The 21,297-nt window shown below is 40.7% G+C and overlaps 1 protein-coding gene across 1 annotated transcript; it reads left to right on the top strand.

Annotated features, from left to right (window-relative positions):
- Positions 1-933: 933 nt before the first annotated feature.
- Positions 934-20,675, top strand: GPR37 (G protein-coupled receptor 37). The gene is made up of 2 exons (XM_047695875.1): positions 934-2,689; positions 19,778-20,675. The coding sequence occupies exons 1-2, from the start codon at positions 1,664-1,666 to the stop codon at positions 20,594-20,596; spliced, it is 1,845 nt and encodes a 614-aa protein (XP_047551831.1). The 5' UTR covers positions 934-1,663; the 3' UTR covers positions 20,597-20,675.
- The last annotated feature ends 622 nt before the right edge of the window (positions 20,676-21,297 follow it).

Genomic DNA, 21,297 nt, shown 5'->3' with positions numbered 1-21,297 from the left:
ATTATATTTGTCTGTCTTATTTACTATACCCTGAAAAACTGTGGCAGGTGTGGAGGGTTTATTGTAAAGGTTGGAAAGCATGGTCAGCCATACTGGCAGTTATTTCAAGTTAATTTCCGCCCACCTGTCATTTCCCACTAGTTCATCAAACAAAACAAAACTACTTTCTTTGTACTCCGAGCGTTCTAAGTAACCCTTGTTAGCATCCTCCTAACTCAGTGTTAAAGGGAATGGCGCATCCTGAACATTTTCGCTCAGCGTCCCACTGTCGGAACTGCTCTTTCTCTACGGTTGAAACCTCTGAGCTTCCTTTCTCTCGCGTCTCAGCTCTTGGGAATACAAGGTGAACGGTTCACCTTACTACTCCCTCGGGGCCGAGGCCTGGGCATGCGCACCCGCCGCAGCGGATTGGAAGCGAGAGCGCGGGTCTCCCGGACCTGTCAAGCTGGTTCCGACATCTAGGGAATTAACGGGTCCCGCCCATCCCTAGCCCGCGCCTCCGCCCTTGTTCCCTCTCGGCTTCGAGCTCCTACGAGTGAAAGCCGCTACAAAGGGCTTGAATGAAACGTGTGTGGGTTTAGTGAGTCGTAAACCACCAGGGAATCCAGTCTCCCCACAAACCAGCCTCTCTCGGAGGAGGCAGAGGAGGGGGAGGAAGCAAGGAGCCGAGCGCTGGGTCTCGCCCGCGAGCGCAGCGACTGGAGCGGCGGGGAGAGGCCGGGCCTCCTCCCCCTTTCCGGCCATGCACCGCCTCGCCCGCGGCGGTTCCAGGCACCACACTCTCCGCCCGGGTTGCGCCTGCTGTCGCAGTAACCAGCTCCTTCGGCCGCGGGCACCGTCCACCGAGGAGCAGCGCCCGCCCTCCCCACCCCCACCACCGATTCCCTTGTCGGCGAGGACTCGCCGCCCTGCAGCCCGCGCCGCCCCCTGGTCAACTTTGAGCAGGAGGAGAAGCAACTTTGACAGTGGCCGCGGGTTTGGAAACCCGCTTCTCCTCGGCAGCGGTACCTTCTCAAGTCTCTGTGGTTAGGTGGGGCAAGAGTTTCCGCGGCGCATCTGCGCGGCGTCGGCTGTTGGCTACCTGTTTCCAGCGAGCCCGGGAGCGGGATTGTGGCTGCCAGTCATCTGAAGAAGGGCAACTTGTTTTTCTCTCCCTTTAGCGACCTCGGCTTGCAACTGGATAAAGCGGTATTGAAAGGGTGTAAAAAGGCAGAGCAACTGTTACCAACTGGATAAAGCGCTATGGGAAGGATGTAAATAGGCAGAGCAACTGTTACCAAGAAGGCAACCACCCAAAGGCAGGGAGGAACGTGGGGGCTTGGTCCGGGCTTCTCCCAGTCGCAACATTAATCAACAGTCAGGTGTTGTTGCAACTTTTCAAGGTCAGCCACCGGGAGCAGCTATTCCCTCTCTGAACCTTGGGGATACGCAGCGCTCGGGTTGGATTTGGCCGAGAAATGCACGGAAAGCCAAAAGAGGAAGGCTTGTAGAGGGGGAGGGTTTGTGACCCAAGACCCATCCCCCAGCCTCCCCGTAAGCTCCCGTCCCTCGCTGCCGGGGCGGGGGTGAGTTGTGACATGTGTCTAACTCTCAGCAGCAACTTAGGCAGCAGGTGTCGGTCCTAACCAGGAACCGCGGCTGCCGGGTGCGCCCTCACGGAGCCATGCGGGCCCCGGGCGCGCCTCTCGTCCGCACCTTGCGGCTGCTGCTTCTGCTACTGCTCAAGGTTTCTGCCTCGCCTGCCCTCCCGTCGGCTCCATCGCCCAGGAACGAAACTTGCCCGGGGGGAAACTGTTCACCTGCACTGAGCCAGCGTCGCAGCAGGGACGCGTGGGGACTGGGAAATTCTGCAGAAGACCTTCTGCTAACCCGTGCGCCCAGGGAGGAGGAGCAGGCGGCAGCGGTGCGGGCGGCGCCCTTGTGGAACCTAAGGGCCTCTCGGAGCGGTGACCCAGGTGCGGGAAGAGGGGCTGAGGCGTGGGCCGCGGAGCCCTCGGGACCTCCAGCCAGGTCGTCTGGAGCCTGGAGGTGGAGAGGTGCCTGGGGTCAGGAGCTTCCTGGAACTTTGGGGAGAGGGAACCCTCCGGCTCTCCAACTCTTCCTTCAGACCTCAGAGGGGAAAGAGAAGGGTCCCAGAGGCGCTGGAATTTCTGGGCACAGTCAAGAGCAGAGTATGAGGACAGAACCCGGAGCCAGCGACCTTTATTACTGGCCAAGGAGAGGCGGGAAACTCCAGGGTTCCCACCACGACACCCCACCCAAGATGGTCAATGGACCGTCGGGGCACGAAGGGCGGACGATCGCACCCCCTGGCAGGGCTCTGGCCCAGAATGGGTCCTCAGGGGAAGGGGTCCACGAACGCGGGGGTTCCCGCCGGGGGAATAGCACCAACCGGCGCTTGCGACTAAAGAACCCCTTCTACCCGCTGACCCAGGAGTCATACGGAGCCTATGCAGTCATGTGTTTGTCTGTGGTGATCTTCGGGACTGGCATCATTGGCAACCTGGCGGTGATGTGCATCGTGTGTCACAACTACTACATGCGGAGCATCTCCAATTCCCTACTGGCCAACCTGGCCTTCTGGGACTTTCTCATCATCTTCTTCTGTCTTCCGCTCGTCATCTTTCACGAGCTGACCAAGAAGTGGCTGCTGGAGGACTTCTCTTGCAAGATTGTGCCCTATATCGAGGTAATGCCCTCCAGAGGGTCTCAAAAAAAAATTACCCGTTTCTGGGATTTATAGCATCAGAACAGCTATGCCTCGCACATACCTAGCTGATGAACCCCTTTACTTTTTTTCTGGGTCCCTCCTCCATTTCTCTTCTCAATCTTTGAAAAAGAGAGGCTCACCTTCAAACTCATCTGCTCCTGGATTGTGAAATGATTATGGTCTCATCATGCATAGAATTATTTACATTTTAAATTTCTCTCACTGAATATGGCATTCATATATATTTCTGATTTGGCACCTATCAGAGATTCTAGGGTTAATAAATAGCCAGTCTATGGTTGTCATTACCAGGACTCAGCAGCAACAACAAATACCATGTATTGTTTATTGAGTAGTACTCCAACATGCTTTTTCCCCATGAAGATTATTGAATTTTTCTTAAATACCAGAATGGAAATATTTTTTTATTTAACAAAGGAAATCTACCTTTGTCAATTGGCTTCATGATATATTAATAACCTCCCAAATTAGTTTAAGTGTCCTTTGGCTGGCTGCCATGCCATCCCATCTAAATTCTTGTGTCATTTCTTATTTCTCTCCTTTTCCTTCTCAATTTCTTAACAGTTTTATTGATTTTATAGGAATGAGCTTACGCAAAAATGACACTTTGGCCAGAATTCATATATATACATTCTCAAAGTATATAATATATACTTGTCATTTGTTAAGATGTAATGGATTAGTCTTTTAAGGATTGACTAAGACTAGAAATTTTTCTTACAAAGGGAGCATATAATAGGTTGCAAACTTTGGAAACAAAAATATTGCTGAGTAAAATTTTATTGTTTCGTCTTACAGCTAGTGTCCTGAACCGTTATTATGGTGGTTGGAATTTGCTCTTTAAATGGCCTCTCTTTAAACACCAGCTCTTGGAAGGATCCCAAGTGCTTTGTTGCCAGTTGTGTTTGTAGCCAGCTGGCCCTTGATTTCCTCCATTCAGGCTGCCCATTTCATTTATGGAAGCAGAAGAAGGGAAACGGTAAATATTCCAGAGCCCCTGATCCTGTCTGGCACCAGAGCCAGTGACACTATGTTCAACATTGTTCCAGGGCCTAAAGCTAGGGGATAAGTAAACAGAAAACAGTACCTACTTAGAAGAATCAAGGGAAGAGACAGTAAATAAGACCCTCTGTTATCCTGGCAGGGATCAGATGCAGAATCATTCCATGCTGACTAAATCAGCTGTTGCTACTTTACCAAGACCTAGGGTTTCTCTTGTTGCCAGGCTCCAAGTAGCTCTGAAATATCTAATTTATTGGGTAGACAATTTGTTTTTGAATTGCAGGGGAGGTAGCTGAATTTATGTAGGAGAAATGTCTATCAATTGCCTTTTCAAGGTCAAGATTTAAGATTTCTTTATTGTTTGCTGGAATAATGTAGAAGAAATTGACATATGCAAGAATGGGACAAAAGTAAACTACAGGGTGAACAGGAGAGTTACCCCCAGTAACAGAGAAGTGTAGTGTCTTGTCCAAAATGGGCATGATGAAGCCTTTATACAGTTGAGGAAAAAACAATGTAAAGAGGACAAAATAAAAACAAAAACAAAAAAACTTGGGGAAAGGAAAAAAAAAGATTACACATTTCTTAAAAAAAAAAAAAGACTTTGAAAGAAAGGAATCCATCCAAATTCAGAAAAGAATATAAAAACTTTGGTTAGTTTATGAGACCTATGAGTTTTGAGTGATAGTATTTATCATGTATGTCTTTTAATTTTCTTTTTAACTCTGAGGATTTTTAAAAATGAATGTTTCATTTTTATTTCATTTTTAAATTTAATTCTCTGCTCCTTAAGATTTTTTTTACCTTTCTTATTATTAAAACAACTATTGTTATTTTTTCCCTCTGCATTTCCCCCCTTCTTTATAGCCCTGCTTTTTATTTTAGTTATCAGTACTACACTTTATTTTCCTCAGAGAAGCAAAGGTTAGAAAAAAAAATTACTAATTTTTTCTTTAAAAATTAGACTGTAGCATGCATTTTTATTGTTAAAGTAGTGAATGAAAATCTTAAGATGTAGTGTTTCTACATTTCTATCCTATTCTTCTGAAATAATTTTATAATGCATTAGTATGTTTTGTGGAAAAAATTACTGGATAGTAGTATCAGCTCTGTAATTCCTGATGATGAGAACAGGAAATACAATCCAAATTTCAAACTCAAACATTTCTGCCTCTAGGAGGCACATTATTTTCACAGAAGAGAGATTTAGTGCCTGTTCCATATCCTGTTCCCAAAAGAACAGACCCAAATATGGACTTTTGGTTTGCAGGAACTTTACTGGGACATGTGCTCATCTTCAACACCTAGTAGGGAATGAAGGAGGCAGGACTGGGCAGAGGGAGAAGTTGAATTGTGATCCAGATGCCAGAGTCCTCCGCTGACACCACAGGAGCTCCCTGGCTGGAGGGCCTCGTCACATGTCCTGAACTGAGGCAAGACAGCCTTTATGTCTCCTGAGGGACCAGTCACTGGATAGAAGTTTGCTTCCAGGAAGAGGCCATAACCTTGATCTGGGTGGATGTCTCTGAAGGGCAATTCCTAGAGAGGGATGCATCTGAGAGCCACCAGCCACCAAGAGTCCTAGCACTCGGGGGGGAATCAACACTTCATACCTGAAGGAATTTGTTGGGGGGCAATCTGGGTCAGGAGCCGTGGGCTACACCCCAGTGGCTTTTGAATTCTCAGGTTAAATTAGAACCAGATGGCACTCTGATCCAACCCCCTGATTTTTAAAGATGAAACATGAGGCCCAGAGAGGAGAAATGATCATCTTAAGCACTTACACCTGGTCAGTGGCAGCCAGACCCTCAAGTTTGCTTATTAGATAAACATCTATGAGGCAAGAATGTCCAATGAGTGTTCTCTTTTTATGTCTGCTCCTTGCCATCTTTTAAAAAAGATTTTTATATCCAATGGGTAGGGAAGAAATAAGCCCAGTTAACATCATTTGCTATATGATGAAATTTATAACTTTTTATACTCTTAAGTTTCATCTTGCTTCTCATAAATCAACAGTAAATTCCAGAGTTGGTAACTCACTAAATTTTAAAAACTGCAATCATCTGAGCCAATTGCACTTTTTAATGTGTCAAAGGTGATTATTTTAGTTTCGAAATTAAGCTATATAGGTTATATTTTTAAATTCTTAAAATCACAAAGTGTTTTAGACTGGTAAAAGAAACTGCAAATAAAAACTTTCTCAAAAATCTCCCCGCCCCCCCAAACCTTTTTCTTCTTGACCAAAGACTTCTGAAAATTATTTGACATTTTATCTCCTCTTATGATCTAGATTTTACCTTCTCTTCACTTTTTTTTTTTTTAAAGATTTTATTTATTTATCTGACAGAGAGAAATCACAAGTAGGCAGAGAGGCAGGCAGAGAGAGAGGAGGAAGCAGGCTCCCTGCTGAGCAGAAAGCCCGATGTGGGGCTCGAACCCAGGACCTGGGATCATGACCTGAGCGGAAGGCAGCGGCTTAACCCCTGAGCCACCCAGGCGCCCCCCTTCTCTTCACTTTTTATATTTATTTGTTGGCTTTTTTTATAACCACACATCTTATTACTGATTTATATTGTATGATTTACCTTTCTGATAGTAATCTGTTTCATCTTTTCCAGTTTTTATTTTTAATACTTCTTAGTTATTTTAAACTTTTATTCACAATTAATTTTTATTTTTTATTAAGGTATAATTGGCATATAACATTATATTAGTTTTAGGTGTATGACATAGTATGATTTGGTATTTATATAATTGTGAAATGATCACTACAATAACTCTAGTTAGTATCCATCAACTTACATAGTTACAATATTATTTTTGCTTATGATGAAAACATTTAAAATCTACTTTCGTAACAACTTCCAAATATGTAATACAGTATTGTCAACTATAGTCACCATGTTGTACATTACATCCCCATGACCTATTTTATAACTGGAAGCTTGTATCTTGATACTCTTCAAGAACTGCCAGCCTCTATCAATACCAATCTCTTCTCTGTATCTATAAGCTTAGTTTTTTTTGTTTTAGGTTTTTGTCGTGTGTGTCATTTTTTTCTTATTCCACATATAAGTGAGATCATATGGTACTTGTCTTTCTTCATCTGATTTATTTCATTTAGCAAAATGCCTTGAGGTCTATGTTATTACAAAGGCAAGATTTCATGCTTTTTTATGGCTGAATAATATTCCAGTATATGTATATATGTGTGTGTGCGCCTGTATATGTACACATACATATGTACATATACTACATTTTTTTCATCCATTCGTCCATCCATCAGTGGACACCTGGGTTGTTTCCATATCTTGGCTATTGCAAATCATGCTGCAATGAACATAGAGTTGCATATATTTTCAAGTTAGTGTTTTCATGTTCTTCAATAAATATCCAAAAGTGAAATTGCTAGATCATATGATAATTCTATTTTTAATTTGTTTTAAGATTTTATTTATTTATTTGACAGCGAGAGAGAGAGAGAGAGAGAGAGAGAGAGAGCACAAGCAGGGGGAGCAACAGCGGGAAAGGGAGAAGCAGGCTCTCCGCTGAGCAGGGAGTCCAACATGGGGCTCAATCCTAGGACCCTGGGATTATGACCTGTTGCAGAAAGCAGATGCTTAACCAACTGAGCCATGTAGGCACCCCTTTAAATTTTTGAGTAATCCCCATTCTGTTTTCCATAGTAACTACACCACAGTTAATTTTATTAATCTTCAGATAATATGTTCTCAATTTTCTCTCCTATCTTCCCTTCTGCCTTCTTTTCTTCTTCTACCATAGTTCCTTTTTTTTTTTTTTTCCCACACAGCTTGAGTATTAGCATAATCTTAAGGAGATAGTGGAATTTTGGGGAGAGTTGGGTTTGTGTAGAAAAATAGGAGGCATTTCTTCAGCAGAAATTACATGTCTTTGCAATTTACATTCAACTCTTATTTTATTTCACTTTGTTGGCATAAGGCTTGGGGAGAGTAGCCAGCTTCCAGGGTCTGTTGCTAGAAAGTAGTTTTATCATATTTAATGTTGCTATGAGTGGAAACATACTGGGAAATGTTGTAGTTGATAACTTCTCTCTTTCTATTCTAGGATTCTGATGCCTTTGTAACCTAGTGCTAAGTCCTTTAAGGATCAAGGGCAGATGGAATGGTAGGAAAATGATAGGAGAGAAGAGAATCTGAGTGGATGGTGGCCATCCTAATAGACACATCATTTTCAGCTAGCTTATCAAATAGTCACCAGAAAGAAAACAAGAAACAAAAAAACAAACAGAACTATACTCAAAGTGAGAGTTGTATTGTGAAAAGAGAGGGGTAAGGGAGAGGAAGGGAGAGAGATGGATCTATTTGGAGGTTTGGGTGTGGACTGCAATAGGAGACTGGCATAGGAGCTCCCTATCACACCATTCCTTTAAGAATCTTACAAATGATTAAAGCCAAATGATTCAGGCACTAAATGTGGCAACTGGAACAGATCTTTGCTCATTACTTGACGAAAGCCAGCCAGTCAGTGTATCATCTGATTCAGATCCACCGCTAAATATTTATTTCTATTTGGACATTAATTGGAAGTTTTGAATGAGGGAGGGGGGAAAGGAGAGGGAGAGAATCTTAAGCAGGCTCCACACCCAGCACAGAGCCTGAGGCGGGGCTCAGTCTCACAACCCAGAGATCATGACCTGAGCCAAAAACAAGAGTCCTATTCTTAATCAACTGAGCCACCCGGGGAGCCCCTAACTGTACTTTTATTTTACTGGGATACAAGATTCCTGCGTCAGGGTAGAGGATGGATAAAGGAAATGCATCTCACCAGGGCTTCTGGACCAGGGATGATTTGGGAAAGATCTACAATGTTTTGTGAAGAAAAGAGCCAGATTCTCCAATGGCATTAGAAATACTGGTTTTAAACTGAGTGAAACAGATGGCTCTTTCATTGCCTTAGATTGTAGTTAGAACTGATAGGTAAGAAAGGAAGGGTTCTGGAAGCTGAAGATGTTTTACCATCCAGGTATGCGATGCCACACAGAGTTCCCTAGAACCCCTACACTCAAGTAATAGCACATTTATCATGACAGATGGTAAATTCACTTGAGTTGTGGATTAGCCATTAAATATTCTGATGGACTTTTAAGTGGAAACTTACAGTTTTATGAGCAATTTGAAAGTCACTAATAATATTCTCAGAGAAAATAAACTCAATGTATGCAAATGGTGCTCAACAAATATTTTATGACTTCCCATTAATCCCTTTATAATCATTTCCTACATTCCCATGCAAGTAAAAATATTTAGCTGATGGCTTTTGCAGAAAAGATTTAAAAGGTTATAGAAGGAGTTCTTATTTATAATGCCATTTATTGAACAGTGTATGGTGAAGTTTACTGAATTTGGGTTCTGTATAAGAAAGAGAATTTTGATGATATTCAAATGTAAAATTTAAATAATTTCCTTAACTAGTGACTATACTGAGAATGTCATTCTTTTCTAAATCTTGTCAGTGAAGTACACACAGAAATGGATTTTTTTTACTTCCCCTCTAGAGATACTTGCTGGCATTCAACTTGGAAGGATTATATGCAAAACCCCAGCACCCAATAACTGATTAAAGAATAGTTTGAATAATTCATTATTTTCTATAATCCCTTTCCATATATGTCATCATTCATTCGTTTATTTACTATCCATTTATTCATCAAACATTTACTGAGCTTTTCTACTCTGTTGGATATGATAATAGGTAGGGATGGGAGTAGAAGGAGTGGGAGTGAAGGAGGGAAAGTTTCCAGAGATGAATAACATAGATGCATTACTGCTTTTAAAGTTATGGAGAAGTAAAGTAATGTTCTACAGGGTAGTAAGCACTATATTAGAGGTTAAAACAAGGCGTTATGGGGGCGCCTGGGTGGCTCGGTGGGTTAAGCCTCTGCCTTCAGCTCAGGTCATGATCTCAGGTTCCTGGGATCAAGCCCCGCATCAGGCTCTCTGCTCAGCGGAGAGCCTGCTTCCTCCTCTCTCTCTCTGCCTGTCTCTCTGCCTACTTGTGACCTCTGTCAAGTAAATAAATAAAATCTTAAAAAAAAAAAAAGAAAACAAGACATTATGGAAGGTCAGGAGTGGGTCCTGGAATGAGTCAGCTTACAGTTGTACTTGTTAGGGAAAACTGTGCTCACTTCAAGGGAACTGTACTTACTTCAAGTGAAAACGGTGCTCACTCTTAATTCTTTTTCTATCATATTCATATTATTAGTCTTTACAAATTCTATTCAGCCTAGATCCATGGTGAAAAGATAAAAATATGAAAATCTTTTGATTCTTGCTTTCTTGTTTTCTCAATCTTTTGTGGGATAGGAAGCCCATAAAAATCACTGGCAAGATAAACTGGCAGATGGGACAGCCCTAGAAATTTCATTTGGAACACAAAATTCTGAATTATTATTTAGAATAAAATGCCTATGATGACCGTCTCTGCATTGGAATTATTAGTCCTTATTAGCCATAAGGAATTACATAAGTCAAATTTTAAAATTTTACTTAAATGAATGGTTCATCTAACAGTGTTATAATAGTACATTTGAGTCCTATTCTTCTGAAAATCTCAAAAATGTACCTATTATTTAATTTGACCTTAGAGGGGTGCCTGGGTAACTCAGTCAAGTGTCTGCCTTTGCCTTGAGTCCTGGGATTGAGTCCCCCATTGGGCTCTCTGCTCAGTGGGAAGCCAGCTTCTCCCTCTCCGTCTGCCCCTCCCCCTGCTTTTGCACGCTCTCCCTCTCTCTCTCTCTCAAATAAATAAATAAAATCTTTAAAAAAATTAATTTGACTTAGAGAACCTAGGAAGAAAGGCTGAAAAGGGAGATAGGTTAAACCCTATTATGGATATCTTAACCCTGTTATAGAAAGGGAAGCATAAACAATGGACTTTCTCAAAATTGGATTAATATTTCAAGCACAAAATCAGAGTGAGGACTTATCCTGAGTTCCCAAGAACTGCCAAGGTATCTGGTTATATCAACAAAGCATCCTTCAACAGCAAAAAGGATGCAAGTATGTCTGGGAAAGCAAAATAGATCTGGGTTTATGATTTCCAGGCTGAGTAGGTGAAGGTCTATCTACCTTGCCCTTCACCCTTATGCTACATGGATCTTGACAGAATGTTTCCAGCTTTACTAGCTCTTTACTAGATTTAACAGTGTCACATTGGAAACCCAGGGATCTGTGTCTGGGGTGTGGACAGAAAGGGAGGGGCAGGCTGCTCTCCGGTGAGATTTGTCTCTGGCGTTGCACTCCTGCTCCCTCCCTCTGGGGACCCTCTGGTCCTCTTACTTCCCAAGAATTGACCTGCTAAGTCCAGTAATTAACTCAACCTTGTTGCCAAGACTAACTCTTAAGTATCCTAAATAGAATGATATTCTTTGTGCCGGAGGAGATGATCTCATCTAAAATTTCAAGGTAGAATGGAGAATGGGGTTGCTGCAATCTCAGATATGGGTCTATCTGAAAAGTAGGTATACATACTTTCCATAAAACTTCTATAAAACACAGGATATAATCACACTGCCAGGCTTGTTCCTGAGACAGAATACTTTTGGTTTGTGAATTTATGATAGTTTTTAATGTTATTTGTCAGCACGCTTGAGTGGTTATAGCATTAACAAGGCCAAGGTCGGTGATTTGATCCAGGACTGGAATGAGTCATTTTCATTAGGTCCATGACTGTTTTCCAGGCCATTTTTTACTTTCTGTTCAGCGCTCCCCACCCCCAGGGCCTTTTCTCCTCCTTTCATTGTCTTCTCCTGGGTTCAAATCTCTCCTATATGAAAAAAGCATCTGTTAACTCACAGCAAGCTTTGAGATTTCTTTCTTTCTTTCTTTCTTTCTTTCTTTCTTTCTTTCTTTCTTTCTTTCTTCTTTATTTTTTTAAGCTTTGAGATTTAGAGGTACGTGCCTTTTATAGGAGGGTTGAAGGAAGAATTTTATTTTTCATAATAAGAATAATTAAGAATAAGAATTCATTTTATTACTACTTCCTTAATAGACTACCAGGGGTGGGATTTTGATTAAGAGCAGAGAAATTTTGTCTTAAAATATTATTTCTTGGTGTCATTCAAATCATAATTACCCAACCACAGATGGATGAGGAATGTGTTTTTACTTTAGGTTTACTGACATGCAGACTAAAGTCGTTAAGCTCAAAGGAAAACTGGTGAAAATTTATCACTGTTCTTTGGAAACTCATCAGAACCTCTAGGTGAATAGCAGAAATTCCAGGTCACTTTAAGATTGATTAGAAACATTACAGTAGTGCCAAGGACAATGGGCGTGGGATAAATACTATTATTGAGAATAAATAGATTCCTTAAGATCTGTTGATTTCAATCAACTGCTTCCCTCTTAGGTCAAATGATGTTAATCTTGCTTCATTGGTATTTTTTATACTAATGAGCAGGGACATATTTACAACCAAATTATAATGTTTTAGACAAGTTGTAATTTTTTTTTTCTCCAAAAGAAATATATTGTGCTGCAGTTCAGATGTCACAATTAGTAGGAAACTTGATGTCAAGGTGGGACTATAAAAGTAAAGAAAGATTTATAAGATCAATACAAGTTTGGAGATGGTATGTTAGCTTTTAAATAGTCTCACTTGTTTTTAAAATAAGGAAGAGCATGTTACCAAGCTTAAGCAAGAGGGTGGAAGGTGGAGAATGAGACTATAAGGACAGCTGATGCCTTCAAATATTTTGTTTTTCCATGACATTGAGTATCAAGTATAGATAAAATATGTTGGGTATCATTGAAATAAATGGAAATATATGATATGTGGGTGTGTCATATTAAATCTAATTTTGAAAAAGGGAAGAAGCCTTCTCTTTGACTGTGGAAGAGTGGCTGTAAATAGCTTTATTTCATTTTAGAAATCCATGCATGTTTGTAAGGGGTGAGGCAGATCTCTTAATGGAAGTGTATTCCTACCCTAGTATCATGACTTGCATGCATTCTGAAATGAAGACCTTTTGATAGAGACCATCTTATTCACAGCAGAGGCTCTGATAAACACGCTCTCCCCCCTGGTGATCAAAGAAGTGTCTTTCCTGGAGAAGTTGCCCTGCAGTGCTGCAAGGATAGGGATTATGGAAAATGCAAGAGGAAGCCAAAGGCATACAAACTCAAGCCATTTAGAGTTTCAAAGGAAACTCTACCCTGTGCTCCTCCGGCTTTTTTCCTGACTGATTGTTAGGCCTGTAACCACAGACTTACAATAGATTATCATTCATGGTCCAAATGAATGGGTTTTCTTAACAATAATGCCCTTGTTTTGTGAGTTACTTGTATACAAAGGACAGCACAGAAATAGATGTACTTCAACATCTTTTCGAGGTAAAATATAAGTTAGGCTGTAGTATAGTTGTCATGACTTTGGTTAGAAATTTCCCTATTTTATAAAAATCAGTGTATTCTAGTCCCATTGCTGTACTGAAGCATGTTGACTCAATTTCATATGAAAGTAATTTTGCTTGGAAGTACATTGGTCTTCCCCCCCATCATTGTTATCACTGATTTATATCAAAAATTTAGCAAAAGAGGGGCGCCTGGGTGGCTCAGTGGGTTAAAGCCTCTGCCTTCAGCTGAGGTCATGGTCACAGTGTCCTGGGATCGAGCCCCACATTGGGCTCTCTGCTCAGCAGGGAACCTGCCTCCTCCTCTCTCTCTCTGCCTGCCTCTCTGCCTACTTGTGATCTCTGTCTGTCAAATAAATAAATAAAATCTTAAAAAAAAAATTTAGCAAAAGATACTATTTGTTTGGTAAGAGTTGTACCTTCATAGCTTACTCTTATTGAAAGTGGTTTCTTATGGGGCACCTGGGGGGCTCAGTCAGCTAAGCATCCAACTCTTGATTTTGGTTCAGGTCATGATCTCAGGGTCATGAGATCCAGCCCTGCCCTGGGCTCCACGGGGGGCATGGAGCCTGCTTGAGATTGTCTCTCTCCCTTTCCCTCTGCCCCTCTCTCACCATCTCTTTCTCTCTCTTTCCGTCTCTCTCTAAAAAACAAAAAATATAAAACTTAAAAAAAAACCAATTTCTTGTTTATCTTTCTTCAGTAAGCTTCTGAGAAATGGGGCAACAACTAAAACATAGCTCAGGGTCTTCCTGCCAAGATCCTTACTTACGGTTTTCCATAAAGCATCCAGTGTGTTCTTTCTTCCTATCATTTTGAGTGAACGGGAATTTAATGTAGTACAAAGTGAATATGGTGGCCCAGGTTTTCTCATGGCCTGATGTTTGTATTGAAGTAGAACTTGGACAGTGGGAAGAATACTTTGGCACAACAGCTGCTGCTTTCCCACCTGAGTACTCAGGTCGGGACTCTGTGTCTGTCCCATGCCTGGACACCATGCTACAGGTGGCTGCAGCGGCCCGCAGCCTCACCGCTCTGGATGTTGACTGGGTCGGGGCTGAAGGCGCTGCACCATTGTTCCTCTGGGATACAGAGATGAGCAGGACATTGGGGTATGAAAGAAGGATTTTAGAGTTGTTTAATTCGATTCTCTTTGCTTGTGTATTTTGATGTCAACACCCTCAAAATGCTCTATATCTCTCTTCCCTAAATAGTTAAGAAGTTCTGCTTCCAGCTTTCCTTTGATCTTGATTCTCAAAATTAATAGTCTTGTCTGTTAGAGAAGTGTTTATAGTTCTGCTTTTGTGGACGTTAATTATTTCTCCCACTGCAGTTTAATTAATAGGAAACTGCATCTTACTCATTCCATGTCTCCGGATGTTGCTTCCAAAAAACTACCCCTTACTAGATTTACTCCCAAGAGCAAGTTTCTTAGTGACATTGAATTTTAGCAATTAGATATGGTCATTAAATGCAGAAGATCCAGCATTTATGACACAGTTTTATAATTGCATATAATTGCCCTATTCATCTGGGTAGAATTTCCAATGAGCTGTAAGTAAACAAATAGAGTTAAAAATTGTGATTGAAATCTTCTCATGTTACCCCAACGTTTAGCAATTTTAATTGCATGGGTAGATTTTATGTCAGAAAAAGCAGAAATTAGCCCACACCCAAGATCCAGATGATTTTTATCAATTAATTTCTGAGGTTGATTCTTTATAAAGGTTTAAAGCCTTCTATAAATAATTTGGGAAAGTACTGAGCAGGAGCTTTGTACCTTTCTTGCTCTTTCACATCATAAAATCATGTGCAGAAGTGAATTTGCAGAAAACTATCTGAAGTAATAGCACTGCAGGTGGTGGCAGCAGGAGGGAGGAGATATCTAGGACTGGCCTTTGGGCTGTGGTTGCTGTGGGCAACAATGTAGTAAGCGTTATCTGCATTTGGGGCAGCATTTTTCCTCAGAGGCCCTAGCTCTTGTGACCTTCCTGCTTCAGCTGGCTCCTAGCTGAGGAGAACACCACCAGAGAGAAGTATGATTTGACAACAGGAAGCTGGGTCCGGGAGCCTCCTGCAATGTGTGTATGAAACCTGGGAAGCTTCCCTCAATCTATGATGCGTCAAGAGGACGACAGATCAAACATGTTTTTTCAAACACATTTGGTGCTCCGTCCAAAAGCTTTTGGGAATATGGCTGAAGACCTAAGGATCTTCATATAAAGTACAGTGTAGAATTCCTGAGTGAAAGTTGGAGCACATGTAAATCTTGCTTAAAATTTGCCCTGGCTTTTGTTATCATGTGCAATGAAATATATATTGAACCTAGAAAACATTTTTTGCTTTTTGAAGCAGCAAACATCTTCTGATTAAAAGTGGATATGCAGCACAGTTTATAAATATCTAAGGAGAGGCAATGGAACACACGCGTCTTAATACATGTCCACCCACATTCATTGGCTATTCCCTCTCATGAAATGCTTTGTAACAGACTGGGAGTTAGGTGTATAAATGCTAGCTCTTATGATAATTGGTCCAGATTTTTTTTCTAAGATTTTATTTTATTTATTATTATTATTATTATTTATTTGAGAGAAAGAGAGCCGGAGGAGGGGCAGAGAGAGAAGCAGAATCCCCCCTTAGCAGAGAGCCCAATGTGGGCTAGATCCTAGGACCCCAGGATCATGACCTGAGCCAAAGGTAGACACTTAACCAACTGAACCACCTAGGTGCCCCTGGTCCAGATTTTAAAACTCTGTGTTTAAAAATAAGGAGAGTAATCAGGGAGAAGATGCTATCTCTTGAGTGTTGTGTGTTCTTTGTAAATAATGATAGAAAACTACCAAGAAATGGATGTACCAAGCCTCTAGGAGATTGTCTCTCATCAGACTCGCTGGTATTTTTGTCTTACCAAACTGTCATTTCAGTAGAAATGTTATTCATAATTTTAAGAGCGAATGAATGGCATAAAGCTCTATAGCTTTGTTATTTGTGGACTGATTCCGGATACGTGGGTGACAGAGAGATGTGCACGAAGATTTGCATTAGTGAAGATGGCACAGAAAGCCTTGCTGAGGATTTGTGTACATTTGGTAGTTTGAGGATTTTTTGGTTTTGTTTTACATTCTTATAGAGGAATGAATCAAAATATTTGAAAAGCATATAAATGTGAAGTTTCAAAAACCATAAAATACTGCAATTTCTAAATAATACTTTTGATGCAGACCTTTAGAAAATAGCCAGTCCTCAGATTTCCATGCAAAGTGTGGCAATTACTGACATTAAGAAAGTAATAATCTGATCTTAAGACAGCTGCATAGTGTGGACCTCAATTTTAGAATTATTTTGAATCTCTGTCATAGAGGCAAAATAAATTTCCATCAAGGTGAACAATTCATTAATTTCAAGGTTAATTCGAAAAAGTTGTATGGAGGTTGCTTGGGAGGTTCAGTCAGGTAAGGGTCTGCCTTCAGTTCAGGTCATGATTCCAGGGTCCTGGGATTGAGCCCTATATAGGGCTCCCTGCTCAGTGCGGAGTCTGCTTCTCCTTCTCCCTCTGTCGCTCCTCACTCATGCTGTCTCTTTCTGTCAAATAAATAAATAAAAATCTTAAAAAAAATAAAGAGATGTATGGAGAGATGACTTTTTATGGCAGTCACACTGGATGGATATTTCTTACACTGGTATTTATGGGAAACTTTCCTCAAGATTTTGTACAAGAATCATGGTTATAAGCTCAACCATGTTGTCTTGATCTGCCCTGATCTAGATTGTGAGTCATGCTTCTTCCTCAGTTTTGCTTTTCATTCACTTAAGCCCTCATTATATCTCATTTTCAGACTGTCTCCACTAAGAGTTATGAGAATAGTCAGGGCATGGGTGCATTGTTCTTATTTTCTGGGGTGGAACCAGTAGACACTGACTAATGTTTGGAGTGTAAAAACGGGGAGAACATTTGACATTGGAACTCTCATAGAATTCACGAGGCAAGTTGCCATCATTCTGGGAAGAGTGACAGCTTGAGTGTAGGAGATAAACAACTAATGTGTTGAGTGTCAAAATTGTTATGACAAATGGTTTTCTTTTTTCAGCATGATCCCTTTGAGTCCTAAAAAATTAGACAAGAGCATTATATATATATGTTTCCTTGCCCCTTTGCCAAGGCATGACCTGTAGCTGTGCTTCTTCTTTTTTTTTTTTTTTTAATTATTTATTTGACAGAGAGCGAGAGAGAGAGAGAGAGAGGTCACAGTAGGCAGAGAGGCAGGCAGAGAGAGAGGGGGAAGCAGGCTCCCCGCCGAGTGGAGAGCCCGATGCGGGGCTCGATCCCAGGACCTTGAGACCATGACCTGAGCTGAAGGCAGAGGCTTAAATCACTGAGCCACCCAGGTGCCCCTGTAGCTGTGCTTCTTAAACATTCCCACCAGCAGACAGAGGAGAGTGAATGCACATACCTAAGAGCCTAGGGTACACCCCAAAACATCGTTTCCACCTAGAGTTTTAGTCTCCTATTTCATCTTAAACCTCATGAACATTTTACCATCTACTCTCATTGTCTTTATTTAGATATATAATGACTACATTTATTAAACATTAAATTACTTCAATTTCCTGTAAATAGCTGAGTAAATTTGATGCTCCCAGATGATTACTGTGTTTATCTTGTGACTTTGAGAATTACCGTCCCCCTTTTGGTTGACTATGACCTCCTTGAGGGAAATAATTGTTTCTTGTTCTATATCCCCAGTATCTAGCAGAGTGCTTGGGCAAGAGTCCATAACATTAAATGTATGCTTGTGTTGAATACATGTCTGTGTATCCATTAGAGAGTGTGTAGAATGTTTGTAAATATTTTATGGGCTACTGAATGATAGTATGTTTACATTAGGAATATGCAATTATATTCTCTGTGGAAAAAATATGTACATATTTTTGGTTCTTAACCTTAAGTTGATTTATTTAGCTGTCTGGGCCATATGCATATAAGAGTTTGGATACAGTGCTCTATATGGTCAGCATCAAAGAGTTTCCTGATCTGAAATTTTCCTATGGCTGGTACATCTAGACCTTGTATCTGGCTCCTTTTTGCATATTTTCATGGTTATTTTTTATATCTCCTATCTTTTGACATTCTTTCAGTATCTCATATAACCTTAAATTTGTAAGTGTATTTATTTCATGATAAATGTACTTATTTTATGCCTGCCTGATCCTGTAACTTGCTTCTTTTGGCAACATAAATTTATAGTGATGGATTATCTCTTGCATATTGTGATTTTTTTTTTTTTTTGGCATATTGTGATTTTTAATTGTGAATCCATGTTCCCTCAAATTTTGTCTGCGGATTTCTGAGACCTGGTTTTAAAGTGCATTCTTCCAGAGAGGTTTTGTATTTTCTTCTACCAGGTGTCTGGGACAATTTAAAATTATAATTTTTTTTTTTTTTTTTTTTTTGAGCCACATAGATGGTGTGAATTCTGGCCTTAGGCCAGTGTAAATTTGGCCTCCTGGTTAGAATTTGCTCTTCTTTTTTTATCTCCAGTTCACCTAGATCCAAATCATATAATGCAGACAAGTTTCTCTACTATGTCCCTCTATTTTTTCTCTTTATACCCATGGAGATGTCACTATTCGGGAAGTTCCCAATTCATAAAGGGATCTTTGACTTAATCCTCATGTACACTGGCTCTAGATTTATTTTCCTACCTTTGTGTACTTGGGCACCTGCCCCATCATCTAACTAAAACCAACTTGAAACTCTCATCAGGGTTGGCAGATGTCCCTAGGGTAAGCATGCAACATGGAGGGGGAGGGGTCCAGGACCTGTTTGGCATTTATTTTTTCATTGATTTTGACTTCTGGAGAATTTCCCTTTTTTGCTTTCCATAAGTGCATGCATTTGAAAATAATATCAAAACACTTTATTTTGCATTTAAGAGAAATTGGAGGAGATCTTTACTCATCTGATTTGTTGGAAATAATAAGGTTTTGAAGGTTTCCTGTGTGGGGGGATGCTATTGACCCACACACTGGAAAACATGACCAGCCTTTTCACTAATGAAAATGGGATACACTTAATTGTCCTTACTCCTTATCTGGACCTTTGGTGGCAGGCATTTTCATGGTGACTGAAATTATTGGAGTGTCTGTGCTCTTTTCTAAAATAAAATGGGGGGGCATCTGGGTGGCTCAGTGGGTTAAAGCCTCTACCTTCGGCTCAGGTCATGATCCCAGGGTCCTGGGATCGAGTCCCACATTGGGCTCTCTGTTCAGTGGGGAGCCCGCTTCCCTTCCTCTCTCTCTGCCTGCCTCTCTGCCAACTTGTGATCTCTGTCAAATAAATAAAATCTTTAAAAAAATAAAAATAAAATAAAATGGTATTGGACTAGCCAATCCTTATGGGTACTCCCAACTGTAAAATTTTTTGACTCCATGACCCTTGGACCACTACATTTCTTTTTTTTTCCCCCCTCCTATTTTTATCTTCATAATAATTCAGCTAGCATCACCAACCCAATTACCGATGCCTCATTCCAGGAAATTGTTCTTTTTTTTTTTTTTTTTCTGTTTTGCTGATCTGTATTTACTGCCTCGTGTTATGATCTTTCAGAGATCACCCAGAATAAATGTGTTCCGTGTTCCTCCCACAGGTTGCTTCCCTTGGAGTCACTACCTTCACCTTATGTGCTCTGTGTATAGACCGGTTCCGGGCAGCCACCAACGTGCAGATGTACTATGAAATGATTGAGAACTGTTCTTCGACAACAGCCAAGCTTGCTGTTATATGGGTTGGTGCCCTACTGTTAGCACTTCCAGAAGTTGTTCTCCGCCAGCTGAGCAAGGAGGATTTGGGGTTTAGTGGCCGAGCTCCTGCGGAACGCTGCGTTATCAAGGTCTCCGCAGATTTACCAGACACCATCTACGTTCTAGCCCTTACCTATGATAGTGCAAGACTCTGGTGGTACTTTGGCTGTTACTTCTGTTTGCCCACACTTTTCACCATCACCTGCTCTTTGGTGACTGCAAGGAAGATCCGCAAAGCAGAGAAAGCCTGTACCCGAGGGAATAAACGACAGATTCAGCTGGAAAGCCAGATGAACTGTACAGTAGTGGCTCTGACCATTTTATATGGATTTTGCATTATTCCCGAAAATATCTGCAACATTGTTACTGCCTACATGGCCACAGGGGTTTCTCAGCAGACAATGGACTTGCTTTATATCATCAGCCAGTTCCTTTTGTTCTTTAAGTCCTGTGTCACCCCTGTCCTCCTTTTCTGTCTTTGCAAACCCTTCAGTCGGGCCTTTATGGAATGCTGTTGCTGTTGCTGTGACGAGTGCATTCAGAAGTCTTCAACAGTAACCAGCGATGACAATGACAACGAATATACCACAGAACTTGAACTCTCACCTTTTAGTACCATACGCAGGGAAATGTCCACTTTTGCTTCTGTTGGAACTCATTGCTGAAGGACAACGTTTTGTTCGGTTAGATTTATTTGATTTTCATATCCTGTGAAAGTTTTTACTTTGTATTTTTCCCTCCTGGGGGGAAAAATGCATCAAAAGAGAGAAACATTAACTACTGTAGAACTGATTCTGCAAATTAATATTTGTGCTTTGAAAAAATGTTTATATTTAGTTATTTAAGAAATACGAGGAGGCCAATAGTTTTAGGTCATTTTATCTGGTATGGTGCTAATATTTTATTTGAAAAAAGTTACTGCACCTTAACTTAATTGCTAACTTACTTTCTTTTAAAAATATAATCAGTGTATATTGATTATAGCCATGTGATTTTGTAGGTTATTTTGAGTTGTGATTGAAAGTATATTGTATATGGTGTCGTGAGATGATTTGTAGTTAAGAAGCATTCACAAAGTAGCACCAAATAAATTATGCTTTATTCTTTAATGTCATTGTGAATCTACTTTTAACCAAGATTCAATAAATATCTTAATTGCCTTAAATACACAATTACTGGTTCTACGCACAATTTAAAAACAGCCTTATTGTTTTAAAATTCTATTTTCCTTTAAGGAAGTAATCACTATGTTACAGAAACAGCTTTCCTAATAGTACTATTTTATATGCATGATTCATATAAAACTATATTGTATGTTCAGACAAAATTGTATTTTTAATATTCAGATCCAGATGTAAAATTCCTT

The sequence above is a fragment of the Lutra lutra genome, chromosome 11, assembly GCF_902655055.1.
Source record: "Lutra lutra chromosome 11, mLutLut1.2, whole genome shotgun sequence".
NCBI classification, from domain to species: domain Eukaryota; kingdom Metazoa; phylum Chordata; class Mammalia; order Carnivora; family Mustelidae; genus Lutra; species Lutra lutra.
The sequence above is the reverse complement of the archived record's forward strand: the minus strand, read 5'-3'. Positions and strand labels throughout refer to the sequence as shown.